This window comes from Cyprinus carpio, chromosome B8 (genome assembly GCF_018340385.1).
Source record: "Cyprinus carpio isolate SPL01 chromosome B8, ASM1834038v1, whole genome shotgun sequence".
In the NCBI taxonomy this organism is placed as follows: domain Eukaryota; kingdom Metazoa; phylum Chordata; class Actinopteri; order Cypriniformes; family Cyprinidae; genus Cyprinus; species Cyprinus carpio.
Genome location: NC_056604.1, coordinates 12965207 through 12981940, shown reverse-complemented (window position 1 = coordinate 12981940; position 16734 = coordinate 12965207). Strand labels below are relative to the sequence as shown.

Genomic DNA, 16734 nt, shown 5'->3' with positions numbered 1-16734 from the left:
ACAATGAGGTCAAAAGCTAATGTGAACATTTTATAATTTCAACAGTAACATATTTATTAATAATAAAGTAGTCAAAGTAACGAAATGCTTGTAAAAATAAAGGAATAAGATATTACAATTCCAAAGCCCATAAGAAAGAATCAGCTGTAAATAGGTTTCATATTAAGTAAATCCAGCTGCAGAACAGCTACTTCGCCACTAACTCCAAGAAATGGAACAGTCTGAGGTGTTTGAAACAGTCTAACCACAAAAAGAAATTTAGAACAGACAAAAAAACCTTTCCAATTCTCCTTATTGTTGGTATATACAGTATATAGTGTATATATGGGAATCTGTGGGATCTCCTGCATAGATGTGTCTGTAAAGATCATCTAATTGATCTCTTCAGGTGCAATGTTACATTTGCCCAGCAGACATTTTGCTCTCTAAATGTCTCAAAGAATTACCATATTCTCATTCTGTAGGTTCAGATTGTTTTTCTGCCGAGCCACAAGCAATATAAGGTTGAGTTGCCTTGGTAACTGAGCTCACAGCAGAATGCAGTACTGCTGTTGTCCAGCGGGGGCAGCACTGCATCTCTTATGAGCAGTGGATGTCACAAAACGCAAATTGAAGCTGCGTTCTATTACAATGGCAACACAAAAGAAAGCTCAGCACTGAGGGCAACCGGGTGCATTATATTCCTCATGATGATTGCTATGGTAATACACAAGCCATGCCCCGCAGTGCTGATGCCTTTGAAGTTTAACAGGGAATATAAACTCCCACAGAACCCTTACTGGCCATATTAAAGCTTAATTGGATCTCTAGGTCAAAGGTAATTTACTAATGACCTCTTATTAGCTACCCATAGATATATTAAATTCCTAAAGAAACTGGATAAACTTTCACATGTAAGAATGTGTTGGTTTGTGTTTGTATAAACTCAACATTACAGGTTTTTAAATTATAGTACCTTTTAAATGTCAGCTTTGTCTTGTTGTATTGTGTTAGTTTAGCAAAACCATCTGCTGAAGTCTATTGCAGATAATAGATTTTCATACATGCATATAACTACTGTTTTAGACATACAGGCTTATATATGGAGGACGGCTTAAGTATAGCGGCCCATAGATACAGCCGCTATTAGCGCATCTACCTGGACATATCTAAGGCTACGTTCACACTGCAGGGCTTAATGCTCAATTCTGATTTTTTTGAAAAAATTCGATTTTTTTGCAAGGCCGTTCACATTTTCAATTAAATGCGACCTTTTGTGATCTCCTGTGTGAACGTGAAATGACCCAGAAGTGACCCGCATGCGCAGAAGAGTACTCAACGGCCAACGACGTCACTCGTTGTTTGCGGAAGTAGCTAACGTTAAACATGGATATCAACAACAGTGTAGGCAACAGCGGAGCTCTTTTTGTAATATTAAAGTTATTTTCCCAACGGAGCCAGCACAATTACAATCTTCTCGTTTTAAGAAGAAAATTAAAAAGGAGGAGAGCAAGGTTTTTGGCCATGGCGTTTTGTGGAGCAGTGTTAGCAACGTCGGTACAGAGAAACGTGTGGGTGCAGAGTCGCAGCCAGGAGTGGTGAGATACTGATGTGAGTGGCTTCTTTCTTCTCGTTCCCGCCTACTTCAACGCAGAATTATGACGTTTGTAGCGTATCAATGACGTACGGGTCGGATATATGTGGCCTGGCCGTTCAGACGGAGGTCGCATTTCAAAAGATCGGATACGAATCGGATTCAGGACCACATACCCAAGTGGCCTGGGTCACATTTGAAAAGATCGGATCTGTGTCGTTCAGACTGTCATGAAAAGATCAGATACAGGTCGCATAGGGGCAAAAAAATCGGAATTGGGTCGTTTCAGCCTGCAGTGTGAACGTAGCCTATGTTATCACCTAGGTAGATTAAAGTGAGGGTAGTTTTGTTGGCATGTAGTGCAATCAGACATCTCTTTTTCAGTAGAGATGAAAGATTCAGTCAAGGGGTGGGGCTTAGTCAAGTGTGCATGCGATGATTGACAGCTAAGACCCATGAGGGGCGGGGAGTCTCTCCAGGATCCAGGTGCTCACCTCCTTTAAGACAGACTCAATTGTTTCAGGTAAGTCATGATGCAGGGCATGGTAGGCTTCTTCATATACCTGTTGGTCACAAAAACACAAATAGATCTGTGGGTTAGGAAGGCATAAACTGTACAAAATTGTCATTTTAACTGTAAAAGACCACAGTAAAAAACAGTAAATAGGTTTCCTTACTATACACAGGGAAAAACATTAATATAAATGTAACCTTACATTTCATGTAATTTTACAGTAAAATACTAATACATTTTGGAAATAAATAAAGGTGTTTGTCACTATAACACGTTAGTAGCAGCATGGTCTTTCTAATTAAACAGAAAAGGGCTGTTGGATTTTCTATTTTATGTTATTATTATTATTATTATTATTTGTAATTTATGGTTTTAAACTGCAGTTTGTTCCATAAATATGCGAACATTTTTACAGTATTTTTACAGAATTATGCCAGCAACCACAGCTGTGGTTTTTCCTGTAAAATGACATGATTTTGAAAAATGTTTCAACAATTTTTGTTAATATACTGAAAGTCAGCAGGGTCCAAACCGACTTTGGCCCCCAATGACTTCTATTGCATGGACCTGAAAAAACAAACACTGAAACATTTTTCGAAATATATTCTTTTGTGTTCTACAAAAGATGAGCAAATGCTGAGAGAATGTTCATTTTTGCATTTATGGTCCATGTTTATGCACGTTTGATTCACCTTCAGTTTTTTATCAGTGCTCTTGGCCTCATTATGCATTAGATGAGCACCTCTGATGTCACAAAGCTTGTCGGCGTCACCATGGAGAATGAAGAAGGGCCATGTGATGTTGGGTAATTCTCTCTCGATACGAGCCGCTGCTTCCATCAGCTGCATTCCGAATGAGATGCGCAGCCCTCCGTGATAATTTAACTCATCTGTATCATATGCCTCCACCTAAATGGACAAATGGAGATTATATAGGATTACAAACATTATCCTAATATAACAGTTAATCTTTGCTTAAGACTAAACTCAGTAAAACTGAGGTTTTGAACAATTACAATGAAATCTATGTGACTCTATAATGTTTATGTTGTGTATTATGGCTGAATAAATGGAACCAGCTGTTTCTGTGGACGTAACTGTATTACAGACCCAAACTAGGAAGAAAATCACATTCATATGTTATCAGTACATATATGCTTCAATCTGAAAGAGTAGGTTTACTGTGTAAATACTGTTTCAACAGCAAACATGACAAACAGCTCTGCCAGATTGTCTACTTAGCCCTATTCAAACAATAACTGTCAATGTGAAATTTACACACATATACATTGCCCTACTTCTACAGAAGACCTTTGACATAGATTCCTGTACCTGTTTGGGATCCCGTGAGACCCATTTTGACTCGATCGAACCAAGAGAGAGTTTGGGAGTCAAGCGGTTTAGAATTTTTGCCATGAAAACCTGCAAAGAATCCAAAAAGCCACATATACTGATCCTTTACTACAGAGAACTGAACATTTCTATCACACCATATACTGAATGACTGCATTTACATATTTTAAATACTTAATAGAAACATTCTACAAATTAAGCAGATAACAAAAATTAATTAATTGAATAAACAGACAATGGCCCTGGACTTAAACCATTGACAATGTATGAATGTTATTGCTTTAGATAAAATAATGACCCAAAAATGGCATTATGTATTATTTTTAAAAAAGCACACACAACACAAAGGCAATTTGGATACTTTCTGTTAAATTCAGTTGGAACATGTTCATAGTTGACATATGATGAGAGGTAGAGACTGACTGAATAGAGAAATCACTGCTGCTGAGAGCTCCACTGTTGTTTTTTGACAGCTGACATTTGAAAGCTATTGTTATTTGATTGCATTTAACAGTCTGACTGCAGGGGGCAGCAGATCTAATTTACAGCCTCTTGTTTCAGTTGTGGATGATGAATATTAAATGCAAACAATTGGGGAGAAAGAAGAATTGGCTGTCACTATAGCGTGTTCATTGAATTTTTACCTTGAAGGGTGTAGCAGATTCAGCGTTCATTTGAACCATGGGGCCTATGAGAACCACACCTGCAAAATCCTGCGGCCTCTCACAGGTGGTCAGAATGGAAATGGCCCCTCCCTGTAGTAAAACAGACCCAGTCATATTATTGAAAACAGCAATATATAGTAGTTTAGTTGTAGAGTACTTAGTAATTCCTCGGCTATACATGTATATTCCACAGTTTTTAAAAATTAATAATTTCTATTACTGGTTATTTTCTTTTTTTTTTTTTTTTTTACACAAGGGTTTTCAAACTAAGAATATATTTTATGATATTATAGTTTAATTCTGCTTTGTAAAAACAAATAGTAAATTATTAGATTGTGATCATTTTAATTTATTTTGTAAACAGCATGTTGTTTTATAATATCATGCTTAAATTTTGGGTTTTGTATGCTTCGAGTATGTCTAGCTGTCTTTGTATTTTGAGAAAGGTGTCCATCGCAAACTAAACACCATATTTCGGGGTCCTTGCTATCAGAAAGTTTAAAAACCCTGTATTAATATTCTGTTGGTTATACACTGAATGAAAAATACATACTCTTAATTCGACAATAAACATGTTTTTCATCCTCACATGGGTAAATCTAAGTGAGAAGCCCCTAATTTGTAATTTTCTGATGCTCTGCTCCTCTGCTTTCTTCATCTTGTTTCTATTATGATCCTATCTATGAATATTCATGAGTAGAGGCCAGGATTCAAAAGAGGTGGAGAGATTAAAGAACAGTTCCCACCACATTTCTAAGAGACTCCAATAATGGGCTGTTTTAAGTTACGCACTCACACACAAACACTTTTAGTCTAGACTTACAAACCCAAACACACACTCGGTTTAGACACACTACAAATGTGCACTAACACTAAAAGCTTCATCAAGAAAATAGGTGGTCTGCTTTGATTTGATTTTAAAGGTAATTGCTTTTTAATTTGGAATTTTTGCATTCCTGGGAGGAACTGGAAGTAAAGTTTCAAACACACACCCTACACACAGATAATTACATTTACAGCTTCCATCTGTACGTGCACTTCCTTTACACACACACACACATTATTATATGACACTGATCATTTTCATCTGTAAACGTCATAGGAAAGCAAATGTTTATTCAGCCAGTAGCTTTAGTTCCTCAGGTCTCAGGAAGTGAACAAGGACATGTAGTCCCACGACTGGAGGTAACAAGAATCGCACATTTCTTTTCAGGAAGAATGTTTAAAATCATTTCATTTTACATGTTTCTTATTAAAGACTGTGATTATATAAGGACCAAACAGCCTGGTATTACATAAAATACTAGATTAGAGAGTAAATGAGGGGGAAAACTAAAATAAAGTTGAGGAAAAGGAAAAGAGATGGAGAGCAGCAGTAACACAATTTATTATTTAGAGTTATAATGAAGGAACAGGAGAGAGGTGCATTATGGGTACTAACTTTAGATGAGGATTTAGATCAGGATATCTTTACCAGGACACTCATGCAGTGGGATACTTATACCATATAACTATCCCAGAAATATAATGATTTTGTGATGGTGATGTTCCACAGAAATACAGTGCAGATACGTACATCCAGAAACAGTTCTAGTCTATAGAGCTCATGAAGCTTCTTGAGTATGCAGCTGGTCTGTTTTATTAATAGGAGCTGTTGAGCAAAAACAAAGGTAAAAAGCTTCCAGATGGTTTTTTTTTGTTTATGTTCAGTCATGCACAGTTTGTGTTTAACACATATTGAACATGGGAAATGCAACAAAGAAAAATCAAAAGGTCTTCCTGTGGCCTCCACCCCATGAGTCACAGACAGTTTAGTCTCAGCCTCAGACGTCACACCCACAGACCGTTGGCCAGGGTTGCCAGGTTTTCACAAGAAATCCTGCCCAAGCGCTACTCAAAAACTAGCCCAACACAAGCCCAATCGCATTTCTAGGGGGTCCCCAGTTAAAAATCGCATTCGGGGGCTAAAATACAAATTTTTTTGGCGGAGTTCGCATTCCAGGGGATAAATATCATGTTATTGAAGTTGCTTCAACCCGCGGACATGAAAAACAACCCACGGCAACACTGTTAAAGTTGACTTGGCAACACTGCTGTTGGCTGAACGTCTGATGCATATGGGACACAAAATTAGAAACACTTTGGGAGTTTCGAAGTAGTCATTGGATTGGTTGAATTATACAGGATTTCCGGGAAACGTGTTTGTTGCGATCTTTATCGTTCCGCCTGGAAACAAATATGCCATGACGCCAAACCCCCTCATGTTAGAAGAAAGCTCTCGTGTTTACAACTGTGATAATGAGCGCTAATCAGGATCAACTAAATGCTGGTTGTCTAAAAGTATGTGAAATATTTTAAATTCGCGGCATAGAATCTTTAGAATACGTCCAAGAGTTTTACACAGTCTGTTATTGTGGGGACATTTCCACACCCCTAAACATGACACGTCACAAACCGAAACGTGATTGGTTGCTTTATCTGTCAGTCATATGGCCTCTTGGGCGGTCCTTGCCTTTCAAAGCAGCCAAGGTTCCCAGACCTTCTGGGGGTCTGGGAGTCTGAAGGTCTGGCTTTGGAGACTACAGACAGTTGAAAATAGTGTACTTTATCTTTTTCAACAGTTGTTGTTGGCTTTGAATAGTTTTTTAAACAGAGAGTTAAATGTTAGCATAAAAAAGTTAATGCAGGTTAGGGACACACAAGTGCGGTCTACTCTCTTACATTAATATATATTCACTCTCACTCACAGCCATAGCTTTTACAATGAAAATGTAGAGTTATTTGTCTATAACAATAACAATACTATAAAAGTTTTAATAATCATTTTAATTTTATGCGAATAGTGGAGCCCACACCATAACAGTCTGATGAAAAAATAAAAACACTGGCAGCCAATCAGAAAACTGCTGCATGTGTTTTTAATAAACAGAAAATTATTACAGGTGTGGACTTTAATATAGTTCCACTACAAATATATCTTTACAGTTATCACTCTAGGTGTCAACACAAAGAACAGAAAGGTCTATAGAAAGCATGTGACCTCTGTTTGCTTATGTAAAAACATGGGGAACTGGTTTCAAGATATGTCCTACCATTGAGTGTCCAATGATGAAGACTGGCAGCTTGGGGTACCGGGCCTTCATGATGTCAATGTGCTGGAGGACGTCCCTGATGTAAATCTGGAAGTTTTTGATATCCATTCTCTCACCTTCACTCTGGCCATGACCAACTGAGACAGTAAGAGAAAGAGAATTAATCATGTAACATATGCTTGCATTCGCCCGTGTCTTTGTATATCAGCTTTCTTTTGAAACAGGAGATAAATAGGACTGTCACTCACAGCGCAATGCTAATGGCTCACAAAGAAGAGCTCAGGAAATTTTGGCATATAACTGACATGACATTTAGTCAAGCAAATTAACATAATATTAAAATGGAACAATAGAATAGAATAGAAATTCCAAAAAGCATGTGGTATACAGACATACTGAGACGTGAGACTCCATGTTAGAGGAGGAGAGAGAAAAAAGAGAGTAAGAAACAAACAGAAACTGACTGTAATGGTTTCTGTTTGTTGTAATTCAATTGAACCAATTACTCACACCGAGACACCAGACAGTCAAATCACACACTCACACAACCCCAACTGCTCATCACAAGGTGGCTCGCTGTCTCTCTGTGTGAATCATTAGTTACCATGGCACTGCCACAAAACAGCTTTAACATTCTGTACACATAGCACCTGCTATTTTCTGTTTCATTTCATTTCTGTCATTTCTCAACTCCTTCCCCCACTCTAAACCCAGGATGTCCATGCCCACAACATCTGTTGTAAATGACAGGAAAACTGGGTGGATGAATTACAAGGAATTAAATGTGGGCGTAAAATAGATTTTTCACCCCACACTCTCGCAGTCTCATAAAGAGCACGCCCTCCTACACCACCCAAAACACTGCTGTACTGTTGCTAACCAACAAATCTTGTTGGGGATTTTAGCCATTTGATTAGGAGTCTGCCACTCACCGTGATCGTGGGCGAACACCAGAATGCCATGCTGGGTCAGGCTGTGAGCAATGTCAGCATATCCCCCACAATGCTCTCCTGCTCCATGGGCAACAAACACCAGAGCCCTAATAGAGGAAAACACACATTATTGATTTGAGAAAGGAATTCTAAAGAATTTAACAAAGCTGGTTCTAATTCCTTCTAACATTTCCAATTCCTTAACTGTTTCATTAACAATTATTTTATTACTTGTAAAGAAATAATTTCAATAATACAAACTTTTAAAACAGTTTACTTCTAAAGAGGTATATTTACACAGAGGTTTTTTTTTTTAAATGGAATCCAATAATTGACCTATTTAACAACAATTCTAAACAAACCAAAAAGTGATAACATCTTTTATTAATTCATTTTCTAAAATACTACAGACAAAACTGTACATCTTTAATTATAAGGGTCTGTAACAACATAAGTGTCACAATTCTATGTGTTTCAATTCTCACTTGACTCTCTTTGAGTCATTCGTTTGGGAATCAGGACTACATTGGTTTTCCTGAATATTTCTGATTCACTAAAAAGAAACAACTTACTATACTTATTCCTAAAACACAGGGACTAATTCTCACTGTTAACCAGTTGCTTATTAGTATATTATTAACATATTGGCTGTTCATTAATATTATAAAGCACATATTTTGAATGACCATATTTTACATCCCTAATCCCTAAATACCTAAACTTAACAACTACCTTACTAACTATTAATATGCAGCAAATTAGTAGTTTATTGAAACAAAATTCATAGTTTTCATATTGTAACAAGAATCAGACCTTAAATTGTGACTTTTATTCGTTCTGCAATTGTATCATGCTCCAGTAATTGGATATCTGTATGCTATGCTTGTTCAAAGGCTGACCAAAACAGACATTTATGGTCATTGTAATGCAGTTTAAATTACATATGTGACCCTGGACCACAAAACATTTTTCGAAATTGAGATTTATACATCATCTGAAAGCTGAATAAACAAGCTTTTCGGTGATGTATGATTTGTTAGGATAGGATGATGTTTGGCCGAGATATAACTATTTGAAAATCTGGAATCTGAGTGTGCAAAAAAATCGAAATATTGAGAAAATCACCTTTAAAGCTGTCCAAATGAAGTTCTAGCAATGCATATAACTAATCAAAAATGAGGTTTTGATATATTTATGGTAAGAAATTTACAAAATATCTTCATGGAACATGATCTTTACTTAATATCCTTATGATTTTTGGCATTAAAGAGAAATCTATCATTTTGACCCATATAATTTTTTTTGGCTATTGCTATAAATATACCCCAGCGACACAAATTTTAATGTGATGTGGTAGGAATTGTAATCAGGCACTAAAGAGAGTACCCATTAAAAGTTCTTTGCACCAACGGGATTGCCTGAAATCCTAATAGGGGACCTGATTTCTCATGACAACTAGTGCAGGAAACTTGGTCAAAAGGTTTTCAGTATGCATTGGAAACTGCACGTGCGATAACCGTTAACAGAAGCCAAAGTCATTCGGTTCTGGTATATTTATACCGGTATTATTCAGAACCGTTTCTCAGTTTCCCAACACATGAGAAAAACAGACACATCCTACTAACAGTCTCCCACCAGAATAACAAGACATGCTCATTAGCAGCATACACACTAAAACCCAGAAAAAATAAGGCAGAAAGAGAGGAAGGAGAGAGAGAGAGAGAGAGAGAGAGAGAGAGAGAGAGAGAGAGAGAGAGAGAGAGAGAGAGAGAGAGAGAGAGAGAGAGAATGGGAATAGCTTTATTAGGTCCAAACTTGTGCAGATTTGCTATGACCTCAATGCAGCCTCTAATCAGTAACAAAAAGAGTCTTTGTAAATGTATAATGGACTCACATGGTCTCAGAGGACTGAAAGTGGGCATCTTTACTTCTTTTTGGAGAATCTGCTCATACTCAGAAATGTATTTACTAAAAATAAAGCCTCTCAGTCTCAATCTACGAGCTGGTAACTTGGTGTAAGACAAAATGGAAGTGTTTGTGGTTATGATCATCCTTAGATCAAAACGCTTTTCTCCTTGAACCCTGGGAATGCAGTTTGTGAGGCAGACAGAGAGACTACTGTGTGTGTTTGCTAGAGTGTGTGTGTGTGTGCACGTCTTTGGAATTCCAAAATAGATCTAAAGTAGTTAAACTACAAAGTAACAATCATCAAGGGCAGAGCAGAGATAAACAGAATGAAATTCAGTGCGCCTGTACAGTTTTGGCTATACTTGTGAGGGCCAAATTTGTGTGTGTAATTTGGCACTGTTCTAACAGCTGTTTAAATATCCATGTTTGGTAGAGGAATTCTTCTCCAAATGCCATTAGACAGAAGAAGATGGACCACACTGACCGGCATGACCCAATTTGTTGGACTGTGTATGAGTGTGTTTTAAATTAATTTTCATGGGTTCAATGCCCAGCTTATCTATTGAGCGATCCGTCAATCATTACTGGGGTCATATAATGGGCTACTGTGGTCTTTTCAACTTTCACACACTTCCTGTTTCTCTGGCAGCGTCTGGTGGCATCAGTACTGGACATGTCCATGTAAGCGACTGTACAGGGACATTGTGAGATGATGTCTGGGCTGTATGCAGAGTAGCTCTGTTAAATGTTAAACCAAGCAGTGAAGTGGTGAACTCAGTGTAAACAGTTTGCCACTTCTGCTGCTCACGTCTGTCATAACAGTTCTTTTAAGTGGAAGTTCAACATCCAAAAGACCATCTTACTATGTTCATGTTTACTTTCAAAGGTTGGTTTGGTGTAGATGACACCTGTGTGCAAGTGAGTGCTTGGAGGTTCACAACCAATTTGAGAGGAAAAAAAGATTTTACAAAATGTACTAACATGGTAACAAGTTCACTTAAGATATTAAGGAAATATGTTTAGATTTTTGTACAATCACATTTACCACATTTTCTTGTATTACTATTTCATTCTGCTTTTAAAAAGACTGAAATTATGAAGATTAATTTTATTATACTGACAGTAAGAAAAAAATCTAAATCTAGTTTTAAGTTAGAAAACCATCTCAAAACCACTGTAATCATAAAAAATATTATCTATATCACATTGTATTTACAATGGTAATATTACATTTAGTACAATGGCAAGAAAAGAAACAATGGTTTTTACTTTTTTGTAACAATTGTTTCATTTTGTTGTATTATAATACCACATTTATTAGTAATAGTACTTGTGGATTATTTAATATATTAATATTTTCAGCTTTTTATACATAAAATATATAGATGCCATTGTATTTTAGGAAGATAAAAGATCCTATTTGGGGGCTTTTGGCATCAAGAAGTTTTAAAACCCCAGATTTAGCCTACAGTATAAAATGTCTACTAAATGTGTAAAAGGTGGGATTTGAAAGTGGGTTATTTGGCTTCATTCAGATGATGTTACGTAATACATAAAAAGCATACATATTGGATCAATTTATTATAGCATGATGCAAAGCATTCAGTAATTTCCATGTCCCGCCCTAAGCTGAGATGTTTCTAAACAGCTAGTAAACAGACACAGAACCTTCAAGGGATCAAACACAGGCTAAATATTTCACCATAAACAGAATGACAGAGCAGCAGAGGGGATCCTGATAGCATTCCTTCAGATGTCTGATATAAACATGTCTGATGCCTGCATTAGCTCCACATTAGCTGCTCTTAATCTTTCCCATTCAGTCACATGGGAAAAGCTGCATCTTCCACATCCCAAAACAAAATATTTGTGGTTTATAACATTTCACTGAAGATCACATGGTTTTGTGGTTTATCAATTTACTCTTATTATATATGCCAGTGAACATGTAGAGATACACACACACTCTTGTCATATACACTGTTGCTGACAAACATTAGTGATCAAATTAGCCTGAGAGAGGGGAAAGAGGTGGTAACTATGGTAACGGCATGCTCCCCTGGGCCGCACCATGGCCACTTCAGGGTGAATAGCTGATGGCAAAACAACAGCTCTGTAACAGTAGGCATAGAGAGTTTGACCTGTTTGACATAATCATGACATCCACAAAAACACTCCCTGATATGACCTATTTTTATAATTACTCAGAAGAACCGCAGATGACGCTAGAAAAGTGTAGCAGATCTGTACTGTTAGAGTGTGTGTGTGTGTGTGTGTGTGTGTGTGTGTGTGTGTGTGTGTGTGTGTGTGTGTGTGTGTGTGTGTGTGTGTGTGTCTATAAGTGGTCATAAAGGGGCCATGAGAAGGGGCTTTCGACTCATGGAAACCAAGACATTTCCTTCAGCTTTTACTGCACAGAAACTGAGTGGGCCCCTTTCTCATTCACTTTAACCAGATGAGTAATTCAGAATGGTATAGTAATTTAACAAGATAGTGTTTAAAGGAAACTGGATTATAAAAAAACATTGTGAGTGAAAGTAGGCACTGCCTGTAAGATATAAATTCTCTATAAACTAAACCTATTATTATTAAGAAGTCAGGGGTCACATAACATCGCTAAAAAGAACATCTTTTTGTGTATTTGGTGTAATGCAATGTGTTTATGCGATTTAAGGTTCAAAAAACACATTATTTTTCATAAAATGTACATTATTGTTGCTCCTCTATGCCCCACCTTTCTGAAACGCGTCGACTTTTATAAAGCTCATTGTTCTGAAAAAGTGAGGTGTGCTCTGATTGGCCAGCTATCCAGTGCGTTGTGATTGGCCGAAAGCCTCAAGCGTGTGACGGAAATGTTACGCCCCTTACCATACTGTGGTGCTGTCTCCCAGCACGATGAGACAAAACCAATAAAACCCTTTACAAACGAGGCATTTGTTAAATCCAGTGGGGACATAATTACTGATTATAATGACTTATACTGTCTTTTTACGTGTTGCGTATCGCGCTGCATAAACATAAAACCATGTCTGCATTTGTGATCGGAGAAACAACAAGTGATATTCTACAATGCTCAGAACTCGCGTTTGAATCATGATTGGCAAATTCTTTAAATATAAAAAACTGTACTTACAGGCTGTGAGTCAGAAGCGCCAGACTGTCCTTGCAAAGTTTGAACTGCCCTACTTTATAGAAACAGCCTTTGTGCCACAGACGCATTGTGGCCACTGGTTCAGAAAACAATCCGCTCCACACATCTGAATATTTGGGTTGAACTGTTCTGGAACAGTGTTTAAATACAACTTAACCACTGATTTATAGTTGTGTCCTCTTTTGGAAGGCCAAACAAAGTAGTTTCGGTTTCACAAAAGAAAAACACAGTGTCTACACAACATGGCGGCAGCGGCAACAGCGAGAATAAAGTTTACGCCTTCTTTCTTTGCATGAACATTTGGGCGGTGTTATGCAAATCTTCCTACATAGTGACGTACAGATGTGGGGGCGTGTTAGAATGAGCCATTTTAGGAGGGCGTGGTTGACTCTTAACTTTTATAAAGAATATCTCTTTGGTTTTGAGACTTTAGTCTTTGCAACTTTACAGATCTTCTTTATGCACCATGAGCTTGTAACACTCCAAAGAAAAAGGAAAAATGTAAATTGCATCATATGACCCCTTTAATTTGCACTGCATGTGATGTCAACAGGGCGGCACCCATGAGGAGCCGACTAGCTCCATACAAAATAAAAAAGCTTTTCTAGAAGATTGTTATGTCTGGAGTCTTTATTTCACATCTGTTTGCATCAATATAATGTGGTTTCCCCCAAGTATTGCTCATTTTTTCAGTGTTCTCAGCATAATGTGTCAGCGGTATACAGCCTGTTCAGTGTGAATTATGAACAAAAAGGCTCATCATGCAGCCAAATATGCTATACAGTAGGATGAAAAACAGTAGGCCTACATTAAAAGAGCATGTCACAAGTAGGCTATGTCACAATTATTCTTAAAAAAGTAGGCAAAAAGTGCATGGATGACCTACTACTTCCAAAAAGATCCCAAAATGGACACTTTACTATCCCATGAGGCCACAAGAGAGAAGTTGTGAATGGCAGTGAAGCGATTTCAGATACAGCTTTAGCAGCTGGAGTTTTCAGTTTGAATCATTCACTGAATTCACTGAATCATTTTATCTACCCATTACAAGACAAGTTATCATTACATCTTTCAGTGTCTTTCAAGTGCATTGTTTATGAAATTTAAATTAGAAAGATTAGGCTACTTGTTCATATGACAACGTTTTTTATTATTATAAATGATTTTTATTGTAATGAAACATTAAAACACTGAATTCAGTGAGTTTATGTGTGAAATATTTGTATTTAGCAGTACATTTATATATTCATAACTGCACCTTTAATTACAGGATTTTACAATAAACTTCCCTCGTCTATTTCCTCACTCAGCAGGCATCATGTGATGAGCCAGCAGTTTGCAAAAGAGAACCTCGCGGAAACCCGCAGATCAAACCACTGTTAACGTTTAATGCAATATGAGCCTTCACTTTTATAGCCTGTTTGTAGTTTTGAATGCGTATCGTGTTTTAAAGTATCCCTTGAGGTAATGGAAAGTAAAGGGCAGGCTCTTGAAAGTGGGCTAAAAATAAGCTCCGTAAGGAAACATTTGAAAATGCTTATCAGACTCTCGTTCTGCTCTACCGGAGGCTGTAACTGGAGGATCTATTGCTTTATCCCAAGAGGCCTGACCTAATCTGTATCTGTTTTGCATACGAATGTCTCGCACTTACTTCGGAGGACTGTCGGGCTCCCAGTAACGGCAGAACAAGTGCAGTCCATCGGCGTTGACGATGTGCGGCAGGTCGGTGTATGGGACACCTTGCGGTGACCGACGATTCCCCTCGGGTTCCGGCATGTCCCCGCCGAGGGCTGAGTCTGAAATAAACAGACGGAGCGCTGTCAGAACCTCGGTGCTGTACCAGTATGAAACAGCAGCGACTAACAGGCAGGTGGCTAGCGTATGCATTCCGGGAATTTTATTCATCTGGTGCAGCGCAACGTACAGCGACCGGCAGAATGTTTTTAATGACAGTCCAGTCGCTTACGTCAGGAGCACCGGAGCGATAACACAGGACTGTCCTGAGCATTTACACAAGCACGCGCGCGCTTTCAAATTGACCGACGATCGCATGGAGCAGTTTCCTGTATACAGAAAGAGATACAGCGCGTGCACTGCGGGACTGTGACTGACAGCGTGCCAAGAGGGAGACAGTGAGAAAAGCTTCCAATGCATCGACCTGCCAATTAATTTCAGCCCAATCTATTTATTTGGGTCGATAGAGAATCTAGGCCAGCACAGACTGATTTATTTGGATTGTCACAGCCACAGTTAAGCGATCCATTCTCTCAACACGGAGAAACAATGAATGGCAGAACACGTTTGTTTTCATGCATTGCATACATAGGCTAGTTCTCAACCAATACTGTTTTGTTTTTCTTTACGACAGATAGAGTATTATGTTTGCATAAACAATATGCAAAATTGATTATTAATTTTACATAATAATAACAAAATCATTACAATAGCAATAATAAAAGGATGTTAATTTTGAATAGCCTACTTTATTAATAATAATTAAATAGACTAATAAATAAAAAAAATACACAACATGGTTTTGTCATCTAAATTGCCATATTGCCATTTTTTTTAGTTTCACAGTCTATTTGTTTTTCTAACTAAGTTCAAAATTAAAGTCAACAGTCTATTAATGATATTTAATTATGATTATTAATGGCATTTTATTTATGCAACGAGAATGGTCTTTTTTAAATTTATGCCTAACGTAGGCTATTCTTCAAAATGCTATGCATTTTTCAGCTGACTGTCAGTATCCCTAAAAAAATGTCATCAACCCGATTGTCCTATGATCGTTGTCTACTTTTTAAGTGCCCAATTCTTTCCAGTTTTTATTATATTTGTATGCATAGCAAAGATAAATTGTCATACCTTAAAGCTTGGAGAACTGTTTAATGATATAAAACAAATCTGTTTTCTATCCCTAAAATGTAATCACGCAGCTCAAGGAATGTGAATTCCAGTGACTCGGTGCGCGTCTGTCTTAGATTATGTCTAAATAGTGCTTCGCAAAGGTGACTCGCCAATACCCTATATACAAAATCATATTTACTACATATTAAACAACAATAAATCCAAACATCCACCTACCTGAATCTGCTACAAACTGAATACTGAAGACAGAAATCAAGTCAAATTTTGGAGTCAGTGGTCCGGTATTGGAGTCGGTCGTTGACAGCGGCGCTCAGCCTGCTGCTGTTTCCCGCAATGGGCTCAACTCTGATCTGCTCACACACAGATGCTGAGCGGCCGCCCGATGGGTGGAGAAAGAATGAAAGAGGAGCTGTGTGAGAGAAACCGCCAACACGCACACGCACACGCACGAAACTCTCTCTCTCTCTCTCTCTCTCTCTCTCTAGGTTCTTTCACATTCGTCACAGATGAATAATCAATCTCATTCAGCTAAGTATGTCAGCTGTCTTTCAATAAGAGTAAGACTGAAAGCTAAGGTATGAGACTAATCCTGTTCTCTTGCATTAGGCTACTTGAGTTGTTTTCTAGTCCTTGTGTGATATACAGATGAAGAAATGTCTTTAATGTAGGCTATTAT

General features: G+C 37.7%; 1 protein-coding gene across 2 annotated transcripts; it reads right to left on the bottom strand.

Moving 5' to 3' along the window:
* Nucleotides 1-1882: 1882 nt before the first annotated feature.
* mgll (monoglyceride lipase) lies at nucleotides 1883-16475 on the bottom strand. 2 transcript variants are annotated; one of them, XM_019117468.2, is made up of 8 exons: nucleotides 16275-16475; nucleotides 14839-14983; nucleotides 8129-8235; nucleotides 7197-7333; nucleotides 4084-4194; nucleotides 3419-3508; nucleotides 2780-2995; nucleotides 1883-2136 (listed from the first exon to the last, which is right to left on the bottom strand). In XM_019117468.2, exons 2-8 carry the CDS (start codon nucleotides 14961-14963, stop codon nucleotides 2020-2022), a joined length of 903 nt encoding a protein of 300 aa, XP_018973013.1. In that variant the 5' UTR covers nucleotides 14964-14983; nucleotides 16275-16475; the 3' UTR covers nucleotides 1883-2019. The 2 variants fall into 2 exon arrangements, with proteins under 2 accessions (XP_018973013.1, XP_018973012.1); XM_019117467.2 differs by lacking the exon at nucleotides 16275-16475 and having other exon boundaries at nucleotides 14839-15528.
* Nucleotides 16476-16734: the final 259 nt, after the last annotated feature.

Excerpts from the sequence above, each read along its gene's own strand:
- mgll (XM_019117467.2), bottom strand. The coding sequence starts at position 15,092 with ATGAATAAAATTCCCGGAATGCATACGCTAGCCACCTGCCTGTTAGTC. Across the intron at positions 7,334-8,128 it reads GGTGTTCGCCCACGATCACG|TTGGTCATGGCCAGAGTGAA; the intron begins GTGAGTGGCAGA and ends TTACTGTCTCAG. Across the intron at positions 2,137-2,779 it reads GCACTGATAAAAAACTGAAG|GTATATGAAGAAGCCTACCA; the intron begins GTGAATCAAACG and ends TGTGACCAACAG.